Source organism: Megalobrama amblycephala, linkage group LG9, assembly GCF_018812025.1.
Source record: "Megalobrama amblycephala isolate DHTTF-2021 linkage group LG9, ASM1881202v1, whole genome shotgun sequence".
In the NCBI taxonomy this organism is placed as follows: domain Eukaryota; kingdom Metazoa; phylum Chordata; class Actinopteri; order Cypriniformes; family Xenocyprididae; genus Megalobrama; species Megalobrama amblycephala.
Window position 1 is genome coordinate 35,056,133 of NC_063052.1, and position 20,450 is coordinate 35,076,582.

At 37.9% G+C, this 20,450-nt stretch overlaps 1 protein-coding gene across 2 annotated transcripts in view; it reads right to left on the reverse strand.

Moving 5' to 3' along the window:
• The window catches only part of trappc9 (trafficking protein particle complex subunit 9), a 258,472-nt gene that overhangs the window by 75,541 nt on the left and 162,481 nt on the right, over nucleotides 1-20,450 (reverse strand). For both annotated transcript variants that reach the window (XM_048203094.1, XM_048203092.1), the window contains 2 exons: nucleotides 15,607-15,760; nucleotides 8,355-8,445 (listed from right to left, as the gene is read on the reverse strand). In XM_048203094.1, the coding sequence (XP_048059051.1) occupies nucleotides 8,355-8,445; nucleotides 15,607-15,760 (245 nt within the window). The remainder of the gene's footprint in view (nucleotides 1-8,354; nucleotides 8,446-15,606; nucleotides 15,761-20,450) is intronic.

Below are 20,450 nucleotides of genomic sequence, written 5' to 3' on the forward strand. Positions count from 1 at the left end.
AAACGACCTGCTGACCAGACGTGCAATAAGACACACGGGGGAAAGAGTCAAACAATGAGAGCGTACGACCGGACAGAGAACCTATTGTTACATGACAATGGCTGAAGGACTGCAGAGATGATGATTGGACGAGACACTGTTGTCACTGTTGTTGATTATCAAACAGAGAAATGTAATAACAGCACCTCATTTAAAAGCACCAAGGAACTAGCTGTACCGAATTTTAATCCTGCAGCTCAAAAGAGCTTGTTTAGGAATTGTACAGCGTGACAAAAAAGTGATAATTCTGTGCTGCGGCAACACAATAGCACAACAAGGATCAAATGTGTCTGTATTGTGTTGAGCCAGATTAGCCGTTCCCCTCAAGCACTCACACATCTAATGCGTTTCACCAGTATTTATTAACATTATAAAGCGTACACTAAGTTGCTGGTAGCATCTAATTTATGTCAAAACCACAAGAGGATGCAGAATTAATGCAGTACTGCAGTTAGATATAACTACCACAGAGAAAAAAGCATATTCTCTTTTGTAAAAAATGTGAACATCATTAATTCTCAACTGCACACCCTGACCTTTATTAAGAAAAAGAACAATCGAAAGAAAGAGAGGGAAAGAAAGATCACATTTGGCGTCTATATATGTCTAGAGTACTGATCTGCTAACATTTTCATTAGCAACCAATGGAATGCAGGAAAGGTCACACAGCAGCCAATGAAAGCAGGACGGAGCACTTAGCAACTAATGAAACACAAGACAGGTCACACAGCAACCAATGAAGTGCAAGACAGGTCATACAGCAACCAGGATGAAGCACACAGCAACCAATGAAACGCAAGACAGTCAATCTGTGCAATGAAGTGCGTTGTTGACATATAATGTGTTCATGGACCTTTTTAGCATTTATTTATAAATATTTGTTATTATCAAAATTTTAGTTTTAAAGTATAAGGAAATTGTATATCTTAGGTATGTGTATCTAGTCACCATTTTAAAGCATCTTTTTAACCTTCACTAGTTAATTTTAAATAGTCTTGCATGACAGATCAATATTCCATGTAGACTCTCAATTACACTCTAAAAAGTGCTGGTTTAAAAACAACCCAAGTTGGGTTGAAGATGGACAAACCCAGTGATTGGGTTGTTTTAACCCAGCGGTTGGGTTAAATGTTTGCCCAATGTTCTGATCAGTTTTATTTAACTCACCTATAGACCCCTTAAAAGTTTGTAAACATTGCAACGTTTCCTGGTGGGCGGGGCTTAGCTGGAGGCAAAAAGAGACGCTGGACTCAACGTTGACAAGCGTAAGCTAGCATGTTTTAGGAGGGATTTATTAAACATAGATGCAGAAGAAGGTTCAGAACTGTCCGAATATGTACAGTCACTGACTCTGCGGGACCGTGACAGCTATTTTTGTAAATTAACTTAAGTTTTGGATATTTCCTAGACAACATATGAATTACTTTTGGGTGGTTCGGGGAATTTTTTCAAGGCTTATTGTCTAATGTAACCTAACGCTGGGCTAACTATGATTATGGCTAGCGGTGTGGATTATTTTAAGAGACCATTCAAAGGATGGCACACACATCTATCGCTGTATGTTTGTTTAACATTTAAGCTAGCTAGTGCGCTGAAAGTTGGCGACTTTTCACCTATAAAACAGAAACTTGCTGATTTGTACTAGATAAAACCAACACACCATTACATATGCATCGATTATTTTACCTGATATGAAGTGTGCACTGCAAACACGAGTATTATTTATGATCGTCTCCGTCCAGTCTGTACGCCGTATTGCATTCAACCACAATTATCTTTTTGATTTCTGTGTAGGAATGTCTGCCGGGATCTGGTAAAACTTTAGTTTTGAACCAAAAGTGCTGTTCCTTCTATTCTGGCAGCCAAAAACACAACAAGATGACATTTTAAATTCAAAACCTCAAACTTGTAGCACGCCTGCTATGAGTTCTTATTTATGTTTTGCCTCCAGATAGAGCGGTGACGTCACGGTGACGTAGGCGATTAAGGGGTCTATTGATTAAAAATTACTATATGGCTGGCTTAAAATGAACCCAAAATAGGTTGGAAATTAAAAATCAAACACAATTACTAGAGGCAACAAAAATAATAAAATGTAATCAATTAAAGCAATTTAATAAATGTTTATTGTTTAATTATCATTCATTCAACTTTTTAATAAATGTTCATTTATTAAACATATTAATAAATGCATTTCTTTTAACATACTTTGGGTTCATTTTAAGCAAAGAATACAGTATTTTTTAAACAATAGTTGAGTTAAATAAAACTACAGCAGGTTGGTCAAACATTCAACCCAACTTGGGTTGTTTTTAAACCAGCATTTGTAAAAATCTGAGGCATAATAATAAATCTAAAAATCTAGCAAAATGCTGCTTAAAGTAGTCTCCAGGACATGGCATCTTCCCAAAATAATTCATATCAACTATCCAAATTCAGCGAATGACCTCTAGGATAATAAAGAAGAGCCTATGAGAGTCCACACACACTCTGCACTCTGCTGATTTCTAAGGAAATGTGTGACTGACAAGCATCCAAACACATTCAGGTACAGACACAAACACACAGGGGCATACAGAAGGCAATCAGTGGCTGAAACGAACGGTGCCGCATCGCCCCTCGGTGCAAATGAACAGGATAATCGGAATCCTTGCCGGTTGCCACGGTAACGCAGGATGCCGCAGAGTACCTGTCTTTACTTACAGCAAATAGACTCGAGTACGGAAATGAATAAAACACTAGATTGTAGCTTTAACACTAATCTGTCGTTACTCACACTGCGCTGATGAGATTAAAAAAGTATATCACACTAAAGTCATTAAGCTTTTACAAAGCATCAAACATCCTGAAGCACATTCATTGATTAAGTTGTTTGGGGGTTTTAAGTAGCTCTTTGCAAATAAGAGCTACTATTCAATTCACAACGCACCGACAGATGCTGACCAACATAGACAATCTCCAGATTACAGTACATCACTCACTTCCATGATGTGAAAAAGCAAAAACAAAAACAAGCATCAATCAACGTCAACTGATGTCGACAGGGGTAACACACTGAACCAAAAAAAAAAAAAAATTTTTTTATTTATATATTTATATATATATATAAATCACAACAAACAAAAAAATATCCATCCATCCATCCATCCATCCAATTATCCATCCATTCAATTATCCAATTATCCATCCATACAATTATGCATCCATCCATCCATTCATCCAATTATGCATCCATCCAATTATTCAATTATCCATCCATCCATCCATCCATCCATCCATCCATCCATCCAATTATCCATCCATCCATCCATCCATCCAATTACCCATCCATATAATTATCGATCCATCCATCCATCCATCCATCCATCCATCATGCATCCATCCAATTATTCAATTATCCATCCATCCATCCATCCATCCATCCATCCATCCATCCATCCATCCAATTATCCATCCATCCATCCATCCATCCAATTACCCATCCATATAATTATCGATCCATCCATCCATCCATCCATCCATCATGCATCCATCCAATTATTCAATTATCCATCCATACAATTATGCATCCATCCATCCATCCATCCATCCATCCATCCATCCATCCATCCATCCATCATCCATCATGCATCCATCCAATTATTCAGTTATCCATCCATCCATCCATCCATCCATCCAATTATTCAATTATCCATCCATACAATTATCCATCCATCCATCCATCCATCCATCCATCCATCCATCCATCCATCCATCCATCCATCATGCATCCATCCAATTATTCAGTTATCCATCCATCCATCCATCCATCCATCCATCCATCCATCCATCATGCATCCATCCATCCAATTATTCAGTTATCCATCCATCCAATTATCCATCCATCCATCCGTCCATCCATCCATCCATCCATCCATCCATCCATCCATCCATCCATCCATCCATCCATAAATAGGGTTTTTCCTATCAAATAAAGTAAAAAAAGACCCAAATAAATAAAATATAATAGATAATACATAAATAAAATATTTAGTTTGATAAATTCTTTATAATTAAATAAAATAAAAAATAATAAATAAAATATTTAATCTAAAAATAAAAATATATATCACTTTTTCAAATATAATTAGCTATTTTTAACTCTTTTCAAAGCATAAGTATTAATCTGTTATGAACAACAGGCTCTATGGATCGTTGTTTTCACCTCTGTCACATCAGCATGATTTTACAGCTGAGATGACTGCGATTATCAAGACGCATTATTTTTTTGCAGACGCAGTTATAGGAAGACTGTCTGATCAGGGTTCAGAGGGGTTGGAGAGTTAAATAAACGAAATAATTAGAGAACCATAACCATCTGAACCATAGCTAAGTTTTAGAAATAGCACTCTTAAAAGTTTGAAAACATTTGTGCCTTCAGTTTCTATTAATCCCCCATCTAATATGCAATGACCCGCTGCAGGTCTTGTTGTAATATTTGTCAATTTGGACTGGAAGACAAGCAGGTGCAGAAAGAGCCACCACACATTCTGAAGCTCAGATGGAGTTTTAATCAAGAGTCCTGCCATTTTCACATCTCTGATAAACGCATGAGAGAGAGAGACTTCTGATAGGTCCATTAAAGCATTAAAGAGCGCTGACCGCATTTAACCGCTAAATAAATGCCGCTGATGATGGGAACGAATTTTAATGGCTCTGCTGCTTCTCTTGTGTGTTTGAATGTCTCTGCATATTACAGTATGTGTGAGTGCAGGGTTCAGAAATATCACTCGCTAAAAACTAAATGCAAGTGTAAACTGATTTTAACCTTTAAATAAACTGCAACATAATGCATGGTCAAATTTTGTATGTTAACAAGTTTTGCTTAACAAATATCCTTTCAAAAAACCAATCCTAGGAAATAACTCATTTGATTTGCAAGAACTCAAAATAAAGTTTGGTGCAATTAACATGCATGAGTACTACAAACTCAAAACTTGATCGTTCTGCTTACTTAAAATTGGGAACATCCCAACTTATGCAACAAAAACAACATTGCAGGTACGATATCGCAGTCTCTTTGTTACAGGTGGCATTTCATCAAAAGACCATCTAGTATACGATCATGTGAGTGACATAATATAGATATTAGAGAAAAACTGCTAAATAATTCCTTTACAAATATCAAATATAAAACATGAAATCACACCAATACACGACAAGACAGGCTTGTCAAAATGAGAGATAAACAAGACACTAGTGCTCTGACAGCCACTTGTGCGCAAATGTAACACACAAAGAGAGAGATGAACACCGTGTGATATGGAACATGTTTCATGTCACGGTCTGGTCATCTCAGATGAGTCCTCCAACATTTATGAGCTCATGAATATGCATTAGTGGTACACAGGTCTGCTAGCTTGAATAAACATGAACGTGTGATGTGTTCGGAATGGTGTGTTGACCGAGGAAGTGAAGAGGCATGACTGCAGATCCAGATCCAGAGGAAACACATGAGAGGGTGGCTCCAGAGGTTAGACATAGGTTTGAACTTTGATCACTGAGTGTCTTTGAGAGACAGAGAGGGTTACATCACATAAACTGTCACAGAGGGACCTACAGATGATCCAAGCCAAGATACACCACTGAGTCTCAAACACTTCCCATGATTCTTTGCAGATACTCCATAGACGTTTTCAAGTGGAAGTGGAGTCGCACGCTATCAAGGCCCCGCCCACACTCTCGCATAATCGTTTCGTACAGTTTACTGCAGAACAACTCATTATGTTAGTGTGAAATAAACAGTTATGGAAATGTCGAAATTAAAGTTAAAGCTCCAATCTCCTCCCAAAAGTCCTGAAAAAAGTCAGTTGGTGCCTCAGTGACTACTTCGCTCTGAGAAGCTGTCAATCACAGCTGTCAATCATGATGTCACACCCCCGTTTTTTATAGCATCAAATAAAGCCCTATTCGGACGGGACTAGTTTTCCAAATGACGTTTGCGTAACAATTCTTATCAACCTACGTCTGTGATTTTATGTACGGATTCAGACAGGACTAACATCTCCATGTTTATTACCGAGGTAGGAGTGTCTGTGTTTTACATGTGGGCATTTCAGAAGATCACGTGTTCAGAATGCACTTTGAAATATAAAGTAAAACGTCCTAACACATTTAGTGTTTTGTAAACATTTTATAAAAATTGTAGTGTGAAAAAACTAAACATACATTTATCATCATGATTTAATAGAACTGGGTTCTTATAATAAACGTTTTAACTTATATAATTTACACGTTATGTAATTAAGTGCAGAAATGAAAGTAATCTTACCTGGAACTGATATTACAGTAGCCAGTCTTAACAGTTTACGTGATTTGGCTCTTCTTGTTGATTTATTTTTTTTATTTCTTCGCAGTGTACCAAACACATCTACATCCATTATCGGTGCGCAAAAAGCAGAAACTTGAATACCGGCGCGATAGCGAGAGATTGTACGGTAGTTCACGTTGACCAAAACACACAAGAAAAAGCGTTTTGGAAAAAACATTTTCGGAAATCACAGACATTCGCATTCGGACGGGATTAGATTTCTCTGAGGACCGCCGAGTTTGATGAAAAACAGTAGGTAATTTGCTCTGGAATTTTTACAGAGGTCGTGTGAGAAAAAGACAGACATGGCAGATTCGGACGGGATTAAAATCTCAAAGTACGTCTGTGAAACAGAAATTTCTCTAACGTCCCCCTGTGAAACTAGTCCCGTCTGAATAGGGCTTATCTAACTAAAACCAAACTTATTAAAAAAACAAACACCTTAACTTACATCAGTGTAATAAAAACTACATAAAATGACAGAAACCATCTTTGGGAAAAAGTATTTGAAGTGTAATATAATTGTTTAGTTTATATCACGTCCCATTAGATTACATGGACAGGATGGGGTTTATGACCTATAATGGGGGCAAGCGAGGCACTTTGGCTTTACTTTTCAGGACTTGTGCAGCACGCTTGTTTCATCTACACCTAATCAGTGCACCCCTACTAATATGGACCCTTAAAGTACTAATATAAGCACCATCTAAGGGTAGATAAGGTGCAAATTGAGGTTACAAACTGAAGTAACTTTAAATATACAAATTTTACACGTTTTTCTGACACTATTTCATGTGTTAATTGATTGATATGAATTTTAACCATCACATTAAACTAGCTTGTGATGCCATAAAAACTATATTTTTAAATGTTGAAATATGTTCTCAAAATTAGTCTTCAGTGGAAAAGAGTCATTCACATACAGATGTTTCAAAATAAAAATGAAATATAATTAATTTAATTTCAATAAAAATATAATGTTTAAGCTTAAAATTATTAGAGGATAAGGATAATATTATATGTTTTAAAGTTGTGATGAAATGGAAATAGTACCGATCTTTTCTTTTATATTGTGATGTACAGTACATCCATGTTTAACGGATTATTTAAAAAAAGTAGAGCGGGGACTTGCATGGGTTGTTGATTAGATGTTGAGATGTGGGCGTGGCACTTAAAAGTGGAGGCAAATGAACGTGAGCTTGAGGGGTGGACTAATTGATTGGAGAAGTCCAGCATATGTCCACCTTCTTTTTCAACAGAAGGTCCAGTTATGACATTAAAGGGATAGTTCACTCAAAAATGCAAATTCTGTCATCATTGACTCACCCTCAGGTTTTTCCAAACCTCTATAAATTTCTTTGTACTGCTGAATGCAAAGGAAGATATTTTGAAGAAAAAAAAAAGAATACTATGGAATACTAAGGAGCAATGGTGGCCCAAAGTGCTGGGTTACAAACTTTCTTCAAAATATCTTTCTTTGTTTTCAACAGAAAAAAAAAAAAAAAAAAACAGGTTTGGAACAACCTGAGGGTGAGTAAATGACGACAGAATTTGCATTTTTGAGTGAACTATCCCTTTAAGAGGACAAAAACACATACATAAACACATGCTTGGATGAATTGTTCTCAGTAAGATCAATAACATGCATTTAAAAAAAAAGGAACTGAATTTCATTTCACGCCCAATTAAAAACGCAGCTCTAATGAAAACAGCAAAACATGCCGCAACAGTCAAACACATCTATCTAGTGCAACCCTACGTAGACCAACAATAATAAAACAGCACGAATGATGCAAGAACCTGCGTGAACGGCCTCTAACACTCTCCTCCATTACAAATGCAAATAAGAAACATGAACAGAGACCAGTCCTACATCCACCGCTGGAGACAAATAACCTCTGAGTGTGAATATATTTGAATATCTGTATTCATGAAGAAGGGGACGGACAGAGGAAAGTGTTCTTACCCCACTGTAGAGGAGCCAGCTGCAGATGTTCAAGGATGAGCTGGTTGAGGACCCCCTCCACACTGGCCTCCCCGTGACGCTGAAGGGACGAGTGCACATTTGGTCAAGGAAAACATGGCTTATCGGTATCAACCAAAATTGCTATATTGGTGCATCCTTAATGATGTTAAAATCTACACTAATAACCTTTATTATCTTTTTTCAGGAACCATGCCACTCTATGTTTTCTGAATGAAAGCATTGTGCATTGCGACAAAGACAAATGTGTAGACAGAGGCAAAATATTTGCACACAGTGACACTAATGACGGCGATGAGAACACAAAGCTTATTACGTAACAGCAGTGATGCTATCAGAAGCCTCTAATGAATGCGAGCTGTGTAATGATGCTGAGCGCTGCAGTGAGAGATGGCCTTCTTCTCAACTCAACCATGTAAGTATACACTGAGTTCTGGAAGAGATTCCTACAGCCAGATGTGGACAATAATAATAAAAAAATACAGTTTCATATTTTATCAAATACAATTCATTTCATCAACATTAGAAAATACTGACAAATATTGTCCAGGACATTTTTTAGTGTTTGTGAATGTTCAGAACCATTAACCCTACTCATAACTTATCCCTAAAATCAGAGGGAAATGATAACCGAATAACTGACATATAAGTTCCTAACCCTGGTTGTAAGCCTAAACTTGACATAAACTGTAAATTTGTCTCTCAAATCTGATTGATTGATTGGAATGTTATTCCAGGATCAATAAAGATGTTGATCCAGGAACAAGTTGTGCTGTTCTTAACTAGTGGTTAATGAGCCGAGAATGGGCTGCAGGTCGATTCTGAAAAAACAAAACAAAAAAACAAACAAAACAAAACAACGCTGAATGCAAACAATAAAATGCAACTAATCATATAATCCTGCATGAATAGCTGCATTTTAATGAGGTTCGCTGCCCTTTAATAATCAAGATAGCAAACCTTAAGGGCTGTGTGCCTAATTAAAGTCTAACAATAAGGAGAAACTGGCCACAAATTCATTTGTCACTTGGTAATACAATATTTGGCCTACAGCTTTTTTTGCACATTAGTGGGCTGATACAGTTCAAGGTATTATTAATAGCTATTATTTTAAAGTTAAGAACATTTATGTTACGTAGTATAAAAATGATTTTGGGACTGTACTGGGTCGCTAAATAATTAATCTGAAAACTAAAACCAAACCAGTTGAGAAACACTGATTTATAACATAATGTTTTGCAAAGTATTGTATTTAAATAAAAATGTATGCAGTATACATTGTAAAACTGAATGGTGAAATTAAAGGTGCAGTATGTAAGAATTATGTCCGCCAGAGGTCGCTAGAGGCCTATTCAAAACAAAGGCGTAGCTTGATGACGCAGAGTTTGAGCGCGGAATCTTTTATTATGCCACAGTCGCCGGCGCCGCTTCTACTTTTCCCGTCACGAGTATGAGGTAACGCAGCTCTGTTTATCATATTAGACATTTGAGAGTGTTGAAAATGTTATAACGTTACTCTGAGTGAGACACTTGTTTGAGACACACTGCAGTAAGCTAGATCGATTTTAGAATATCATATTAAATGCTGGATGGCTTGTGTTGATAAATGGCATGCAATTAATTTTAAGACGTACCGTATGATGGAGAAAATTCTGTATTACTGTTACTAAAAATAAAGCTGCATCTGATTATGCTATGTTAGCTACTTGACAAAATAGTGTTTTTCTCTGAGGCATGGTAAAGCATGGTACTCACAAAAAATCAAGAAAATTCGATTTAAACAATAAGACTAAACGTGTTGAGCTATATAACATATATATTTGTTATGTTACTATATAATATATATACATATTGCTGAACATTCATTGTACTTAGAAAAATAGTTAAGTCATTAAACTGCACTCAAACTCAATGAGTTGCAGCAGTTCTAGTTTGCATTATTCATAGCTTTTTTTTAGCTAGTTTCTAGACTGTATAAAGAGAATAAATGTTAAAACGTAGTGTTATTGTGCATGTTTTTGCACAAGAGAAGTACTGTAGGGAGAGATGTGTTAATGTTGAATGTTCTGTTATGTATTTATAGAGGTTTCTGTTCTGCTATTCCTAGCTAGCAGTTAATCGCAAAAGATTTGAGATAAAATAATATTTATCCAATCAAATTGTATGAGTTAGCTTAGTTAATATTTCAACTGAATTACAATTAAACTGCAGGTAATCAGTTAAAAATAAAGGATAAAGTTAGTAGAAATTTACATTTTGATTTTATACAAGACAACACAGCACAGACAACACAGAGACATTTCTGCGTATAATAGTGTGTTCACACACATACATACAGTGGGTACGGAAAGTATTCAGACCCCCTTAAATTTTTCACTCTTTGTTATATTACAGCCATTTGATAAAATCATTTAAGTTCATTTTTTACACACAACACCCCATATTGACAGAAAAACACAGAATTGTTGACATTTTTGCAGATTTATTAAAAAAGAAAAACTGAAATATCACATGGTCCTAAGTATTCAGACCCTTTGCTCAGTATTTAGTATTTTTTTGATCTAATACAGCCCTTTTGATCTAATACAGCCTTGAGTCTTTTTGGGAAAGATGCAACATGTTTTTCACACCTGGATTTGGGGATCCTCTGCCATTCCTCCTTGCAGATTCTCTCCAGTTCTGTCAGGTTGGATGGTAAACGTTGGTGGACAGCCATTTTTAGGTCTCTCCAGAGATGCTCACTTGGGTTTAAGTCAGGGCTCTGGCTGGGCCATTCAAGAAGAGTCACTGAGTTGTTGTGAAGCCACTCCTTCGTTATTTTAGCTGTGTGCTTAGGGTCATTGTCTTGTTGGAAGGTAAACCTTCGGCCCAGTCTGAGGTCCTGAGCACTCTGGAGAAGGTTTTCGTCCAGGATATCCCTGTACTTGGCCGCATTCATCTTTCCCTCGATTGGAACCAGTCGTCCTGTCCCTGCAGCTGAAAAACACCCCCACAGCATGATGCTGCCACCACCATGCTTCACTGTTGGGACTGTATTGGACAGGTGATGAGCAGTGCCTGGTTTTCTCCACACATACCGCTTAGAATTAAGGCCAATATGTTCTGTCTTGGTCTCATAAGACCAGAGAATCTTATTTCTCACCATCTTGGCAAACTCCATGGGGGCTTTCATGTGTCTTGCACTGAGGAGAGGCTTCCGTCGGGCCACTCTGCCATAAAGCCCCGACTGGTGGAGGGCTGCAGTGATGGTTGACTTTCTACAACTTTCTCCCATCTCCCGACTGCATCTCTGGAGCTCAGCCATAGTGATCTTTGGGTTCTTCTTTACCTCTCTCACCAAGGCTCTTCTCCCCCGATAGCTCAGTTTGGCCGGACGGACAGCTCTAGGAAGGGTTCTTGTCATCCCAAACATCTTCCATTTAAGGATTATGGAGGCCACTGTGCTCTTAGGAACCTTAAGTGCAGTGGAATGTTTTTTTGTAACCTTGGCCAGATCTGTGCCTTGCCACAATTCTGTCTCTGAGCTCTTCAGGCAGTTCATTTGACCTCATGATTCTCATTTGCTCTGACATGCACTGTGAGCTGTAAGGTCTTATATAGACAGGTGTGTGGCTTTCCTAATCAAGTCCAATCAGTATAATCAAACACAGCTGGACTCAAATGAAGGTGTAGAACCATCTCAAGGATCATCAGAGTTAAATATATGAGTGTCACAGCAATACTTAGGACCATGTGATATTTCAGTTTTTCTTTTTTAATAAATCTGCAAAAATGTCAACAATTCTGTGTTTTTCTGTCAATATGGGGTGCTGTGTGTACATTAATGAGGGAAAAAAATGAACTTAAATGATTTTAGCAAATGGCTGCAATATAACAAAGAGTGAAAAAATTTAAGGGGGTCTGAATACTTCCCCTACCCACTGTATATTTGCACATTTATGGCTGGTTGACTGGCACGATGGCATCTCTGATCCACAGGCTCAGTATAAACTTGAACACAGTCTTCCACAGGGCGTCACTGAACACAACCCTCATATGTTACTCATCTCTTCATATCATTGTGTTTTTACCCAACCAATCAAGCACAAGCTTCTACACATCCAATCAGTCACGCTGATGCCAAAATTCCTGAAACGTGTACACATCGCCCGCTTGGGACTGTATCTCTTTATTATTTATTATTTCAGTTGTTTATTATTTTGTAAGTGTCATTGAGCCTCCGCAGTGGAAAGCGACTCATGAAGAGAACAAGTGCTAGTAATCACGGGGGCGTTTAAACGCTATTAAAATGAGGGACGACGCAGTGGAGAGTGTACAGCGTTCAGGGCTCATGTCAGGGTGTCAGTCTCCTGAAATAAATGGGAGAAAAGATGAACACCACTGGATGATGCCAGACTATTTTTGTTGGTTTTGGTAATCCAAACCCTGAAAGAAAACTACATGGAAAAAACATTTTTTTATATAACATAATTTTTTTTCCAACTGAAGACGTCTCCATACGTCCCCAAAGGGCATTTCTGTCAGATTACTTCTGGGGACAAATTTGTCCTCAAACTATAGGGAAGTACATGAACTGCGCACGCACACACACACACACACACACACACACACACACACACACACACACACACACAAGTGCCATAAGTTTGAACCATATGTCAGTGCATCAATCTCAGCGTAAACGTGTCTCCTCTAGTATGTCCAGCTGTTAGAAACAGATGCTGTCTGACGGTCGTCCTCACAGCTGAGACACACGTAACATCCATAGCACATTACATCACCTGCTTCACTCTACATACTCCAAAGCCAAAGCTCTTACACTAAAGTACAAAAAATAACTGCTGGGAGAGTTAATCTGAAAACAGATTTATAAACTGGACTCTAAAATCTGATTGGATGAGACAACATTTAAAGGGTTAGTTCACCCAAAAATGAAAATTCTGTCATTTATTACTCACCCTCATGCCGTTCCACACATAAGACCTTTGTTAATCTTCGGAACACAGATTAAGTTATTTTAGTTGAAATCCGATGGCTCAGTGAGGCCTCCATAGGGACCAATGAAATTTCCTCTCTCAAGATCCATAAAGGTACTAAAAACATATTTAAATCAGTTCATGTGAGTACAGTGGTTCAATATTAATATTATAAAGTGACGAGAATATTTTTGGTGCGACAAAAAAAAAAAGAAAAAAAGACTTATATAGTGATGGCCGATTTCAAAACACTGCTTCAGGAAGCTTCGGAGCACAGATGAATCAGTGTATCGAATCATGATTCAGATCGCATGTCAAACTGCCAACGGCTGAAATCACATGACTTTGGCGCTCCAAACAGCAGATTCTAGGGCTGTCAAACGATTAATCGCGATTAATCGTATACGAAATAAAAGTTTGAGTTTGCATAATATATGTGGGTATACTGTGTGTAAGTATTATGTATATATAAATACACATAAATTAATATATATATTTAAGAGTAATATGTTATTTATGTCCAAAATATTTTTATTTATATATAATATAAATTATATAAAAATATAAATAAATACATATACTTGTAAATATTTCTCAAATATATACATGAATGTATTTGTATTTATATATACATAATAATTACACACAGTACACCCACATATTAGGCAAACTCAAACTTTTATTTTGTATGCGATTAATCGCGATTAATCATTTGACAGCCCTAGCAGATTCGATACACTGATTCATCATGATCCGATGCTTCCTGAAGCATTGTTTTGAAATCGGCCATCACTAAATAAGTCGTTATTTTGCCGCACCAAAAATATTCTCGTCACTTTATAATATTAATATTAAACCACTGTACTCACATGAACTGATTTAAATATGTTTTTAGTACCTTTATGGATCCTGAGAGAGGAAATGTCATTGCTGTCTATGAAGGTCTTACGGATGTGGAACGGCATGAGGGTGAGTAATAAATGACAGAATTTTCATTTTTGGGTGAAGTAACCCTTTAAGACACTAATAATGTCTAACTAAGGGAAAACCAACACACAGACTGTCATGACTTATCAATCATTATAAAACAGAAGTTTTAAGTTCTAACATCTGATTAGATAAACAGCATTGCTTATTTATGTACACATCTATATACACATCTATCAAATTGTTGTTGCCAGCATTTTAAAGCTGCTTTGGATAAATCTATATTGTAAAAACCACTAAAAGGATAAATTGTAACAGAATATTATATATTATGTACTGTATATGACATTGTCGTCATTATATAAAAGCAATATGCCACTGTGTTTCAGTGATTTTATGGTGATTAATGCCGGGGTCAGGCCACATGATATCAGCATGATTTTGGCACAATTAATTTGATGTAGGGTGTCAAAAGACAATGCGTGTCAGGATGCAAGAATCAATTGTTTTATCTCGCATAGTGGGTCACACAGGATAGCAATCTGTGTCCCTTTACGACGTCCTGTGAAGACTGCCATGTTTAATTTAAGCTAGCAAATCATTCATTACATTTTCCTTCGCCGCTTCAGTAGCCATTGTTTGTTTACGCTCTTGTTTCCAGAAACAGTGTTAATTTTGACAGCAAATTTTGATTTAGTTTTAATCAGTCTTTTGACTTTTTACATTCACTTAAGACATAATCGACCGTGTTTATGTGAATTTTGTGTGTATTTGAAAAGACGCAAAAGAGAGCTCAATTCAGTACTCGTGACATCTGAGAGGCGGCTTTCTGTGTGCGCACAAACAACTGGACTGAATTAAACTCCCTTTTGTGTCATCACGCTCTTCTCTTTCTCTCAGACGTTTAAGGACACCCCTCCCTAACATTTTCGTCTTGTTTTCATTCATTGTTTTTCTTCATAGTTTTTGTCATTCAATATTTATTTAGATATCGTCTCATTTTCGTCAGTGAAAAAATGTTGTTGATGAGAATTATTCATCAACAAAAGTAACACTGTCCAGAATCAGTCACTAGTTCCGCCTTTTTGATGACATCACGCACATCATCAAAGATGTCGAGCGATGATTGGAATGTGTCATGTTTCTTGTCCATGACACGACAAGAATTTAGGAGTCAAAATCGCACAAAATCTGACACAGTGACAATCGTAACAGACAAAAACATTGTGTAGTCTGAACCCGGCGTGAGGTAACACTCAGGTAAGGTAAGCTCAGATGTGTTCAGTGCCGCTGTAAGGGTTATCAGGACAGCTGCTTTCAGTAAAGGATATGATGGTCCAGTGGATGTTCAGCGTGCTGTTGATGAGCCCTCCCTGCACTTGCTGTCTCTTCTCTTCCTGTTGGCGTACTGTGGCCAGTCGCAATGCGTCATGGTCCGTCACGGGCATGCTGTCAAAATCAAACTTATCCACCTGAATAGCCATCCTGCACAAACACAAAGAAGTACACAAAGGTCAAGTGAAGTGCTTGTCAAATCCACAGCTAAAAATACATTTGTTTTTATGGAGGGTGACAAGCTCAAAAATAAACTCTTCAAACATCAGTCAAATTTGGTTTGTATACACAATGTTCAAAAACTGACAGCAAAAATCCATCACCATAAAAGGCTTGTCAGAAACTGTACACAAAAAAATGCCAAGGACATGTGCAAGCTCACATAACCACTTCAGGCTCATAGAAACGCCAATAAAATATCCTTGACATTTCCATGTTCTCCGTTATCAGCGAGCAGAGAGAGAGACAAAGAGAGAGACAGAAAGAGCGATAGAGGGATGGATTAATGAAGGAGATAAGACCCTCCGGGAGACCGCTGGGAGTTGCTCTCAGGCCTGGAGTCGGATCGCAACATCTCTGGAGAGGAATACGACTGCATATCTACTGATAGGAGACAGAAAATATGCTGAGATGTAAGCTATGGCCTCACACAAGAGCACAACATCAGTTGTTTGAGTCTGTTTCGTAGAAACTATAAAGATGACAGTTAGAATTCAATAGAATACACCAGATTTACACATTTTTTTGAAGAAACCGTGAGGGGTGCTCAGCTGTGCAAAACTCAACAGCATGCTAGGGTGTTCTAGAGGGTTACTACAGTGTTTCTAAGTTGTTTCTAAATTAACTGCTGGCCCCTGTCAACAAAGACCACCCTAAATGTATATAGCTATGTTTCACATAAAAAATAAATTCAATAAAGCAGCATTTTCATGCCATGTATTCAGGATGGATGGATAGATGGATAGATGGATGGATGGATGGACGGATGGATGGATAAATAGAATGACAGAGAGATAGATGGACAGATGGATGGATGGAATAAAAGAAAGACAGATAGACAGATGGATGGATGGATGGATGGATGGATGATGGATGAATAGAATGACAGACAGACAGACGGATGGATGGATGGAATGACAGACGGATGGATGGATGGATGGATGGATGGATGGATGGATGGAATGACAGACAGACAGATAGACGGATAGACGGACGGATGGATGGATGGAATGACAGACAGACAGATAGACGGATGGACGGATGGATGGATGGATGGATGGATGAATAGAATGACAGACAGATAGACATGGACGGATGGATGGATGGATGGATGGATGGAATGACAGACAGATAGACGGATGGACGGATGGATGGATGGATGGAATGCCAGACAGACAGACGGATGGATGGATGGAATGACAGACAGACAGACAGACGGATGGATGGATGGATGGATGGATGGATGGATGGAATGACAGACAGACAGACAGATAGATGGATGGATGGATGGATGGATGGATGGATGGATGGAATGACAGACAGACAGATAGACGGATGGACGGATGGATGGATGGATGGATGGAATGACAGACAGACAGACAGACAGATAGACGGATGGATGGATGGATGGAATGACAGACAGACAGATAGACGGATGGATGGATGGATGAATAGAATGACAGACAGATAGACGGATGGACGGATGGATGGATGGAATGACAGACAGACAGACGGATGGATGGATGATGGATGGATGGAATGACAGATAGACAGATAGATGGATGGATGGATGGATGGAATGACAGACAGACAGATAGACGGATGGATGGATGGATGGAATAACAGACAGACGGATGGATGGATGAATAGAATGACAGACAGATAGACGGATGGACGGATGGATGGATGGACGGACGGATGGATGGATGGATGGATGGATGGATGGATGGATGGATACTGTAATAGTGAAGCTTGCCTAAACCAATAGCATTAATGGTGCTGTTTGACCAGACTCACATCCTCCAGTTCTTCCTTCATTCAATCATCCAGCACACAGAAGACAACAGGCCCTGCAGACACTGATACATAATTCATCACACACACATTAAGGAGCCTCCGGCCGACTCCTGCGCTCTGTTTCCACAGCCTGTGGCATGCTGGCCGTCGAACAGGAAGGAATAATTATTTACTCTGGTTCTTCTTTCATCTGTCTTGTGTTTAGAGGGCTGCAGTGGATTAAGGACAGTGTTTACACTAGTGCGTTTTCGTTTTAAAATGGCGTTTTTCAAAAGTCTCTGAAGTTTAAGCGACAGGTGTAACCGTAGCAAAAGTGTTTTAAAATGAAAGCGCACTAGTGTAAACTCCTGAACCGCTGAGATCCGTGGAGATGAAACCGCATGAGTGAAGGTGAATCTGAGACTCTTTCCACTCTTCTCTTCTGACTGTGAACACTGCTGCTTCCTTTCGTTCGTTTGTTCTGTTGTTTATTCCTATGTTTGTTCTGTCTCTGACATCATTTCATTCATCTTTTTGTTCTTTAGGTTGTTTTTTTTTTTTGTTTTGTTTTTTGCACATTTACACCGTTACTTGCTCTTTTCATTATGCCAAACATTTATTATAAGTGGTTTGTATTCGTTCTGTAGTTTTTATCCTCCAGTTCTGTCTGTTTCTTTGTTCTTTTATTTGCTTGGTCTTTCTTTCAGTTTATTCTTTCATTCTGCCATTTGATATTTTTCCTTTAGCCTTTCTATCACTTTCTTTATTTCTGTTATTTCTTCCATTCTTCATTCCTTCCTGTTTGTTCTTATTTCCTTTGTTCTACATTTCTTCCTTGTTTCAATCTTGCTACCTTCTTTTTTTTCAACCTTCCTTGCTTCCTTTTTCATTCTTCCTTCCTTCCTGTTCTTCTTACTCTCCTTTTCATTTTCCTTCCTTCATTTTTTCATTGTTTCCCTCCATCTATCCTTCCATTACTCTAACATCCTTCCTATTTTTGTTTGACCATACTTCCTTATTTTTATCCTTTGCATTCTTCATTTTTTCATTCTACTTTCCTGACTTTTTTTCCCCATACCTTCCTTTTCGTTCTTCATTCCTTCATTCTCTCTTTTATCCATTTATCCTTCCTTCCTTGCCTTTTCAATCTACCTACCTTCCTTCCTTCCTTCCTTCCTTTTTATCTACCTTCCTTGCTTCTTACTTCTTTCCTTCCTTCCTGTTTTACCTTACTTCCGTTTAATTTCTTCCTTCTTCCCTTCCTTCCTGTCTGTTTTTCCTTCCTTCCCATTTTACTTTCCTTCCTTTTGGTTCATTATTCTTTCTTTCCTTAATTTTTCCATTCTTCCTTTTCTGTCCCTCCTTCTTCCTTCCTTCCTGCTTTACCTAACTTCCTTTTAGTTCTTTATCCTTTTCCTTCCTTTCGTTCTTTCTCCCGGTTCGTTCTTTCCTTCCTTTTTCTGTTCTTCCTTCCTCTATCCTTCCTTATTTCGTTCTTCCTATCTCTCTCTTCAATGCGGTCCTGATGTTTAGTCACGTGATGTTCATGAGAGGAGAGGTTATTGTCAGTGAAGAGGCTGCAGGTGTCTTGGGCTTGATGCTGACGGACATGTCAGCAAATGTGTTCTGATTTACGAATAAACTGATCCTGTAAAACAACACGCAGGTGAGAGGAGATGTTGAGACATGATGGACTGATAAACACAACGTCTGAGATGTGATCTGCGATCTGGAATCTCATATGGGAACTCGCACAAGCTCCAAAAAAAGACATCTCACCGCTGAACATGAGCAGCGCTCAGAAAAACTCACATTCACACAGAGAAGAAAAAATACTTTTCTACAGAGATGCCCAGAGTAATGAACCCAACCACATAGAGACTCATCTCAAAAAAGAGACAGAGAAATACAGAAAGATCCCCTTACAGATGCACCGTTGAGAACATTCAATTCAGCAGTTATTATTTTAACAATAAACCAAATTCAAAAAGATGCTACTTCTCAGAGAGGGATTTATCACGAAAACCATTTGACAGTTAACAGCTAATGTTGTAATTAGCATACAGAGCACAGTGATGCAGTGACGCCACAGAGACTATGCAAACTAAAAAAAAATCTAATATTAGTCAAACTCAATAACCAATTAGTCAGTGTGAATTGTCCCTAAAGCCAATGTCCTATAGAAATATAACATATGACAGTTTGCATAAAGAAAATTAAATCTTTAAGCAATTTTTATTTATTTATTTTTATTATTAGGGTTGAAATATGACCTTTTTTTTTTTTAGATTCAACCTAATATACACGGTTATGGTGTTTTTTGTTTAAAATTGGTCCATCTTTCTTTCTTTCACGATCATATGAAGAGTAATAAGGCATTTGATGCAGTTTCTTCACAAATTCTTCACATTTCTTACCACTGATGTATAAAATATACAGAGGTAAAACCTCAAACACAACACACACACACTACCAGGTGCACACACTCACACACACACACACACACACACACACACACACACACACACACACACACACACACACACACACACGTCCCTGTTCTTCACCATGATCTGTCAGTATCAATGCATCTGGACTGACTCAGGCGTAGATAGAGAGTGTTATCATTCTACACATAAGCACTACAAAGGAAAAGGAAAAAATATATATATAAAGAGAGAGAGAGAAGACAAGAAGAAGCTGAAACAGACCTCTAAAGATTAAAGGACAAAATCTCTCTCTCTCACACACATTTTACAGGTCACCCAGGGAGAAGAAAGATGTAAAAAATGTACTGCAGCTGCATTTTAAAACAATCGCTTTGCATGCTTTCTTTTCGACCAAT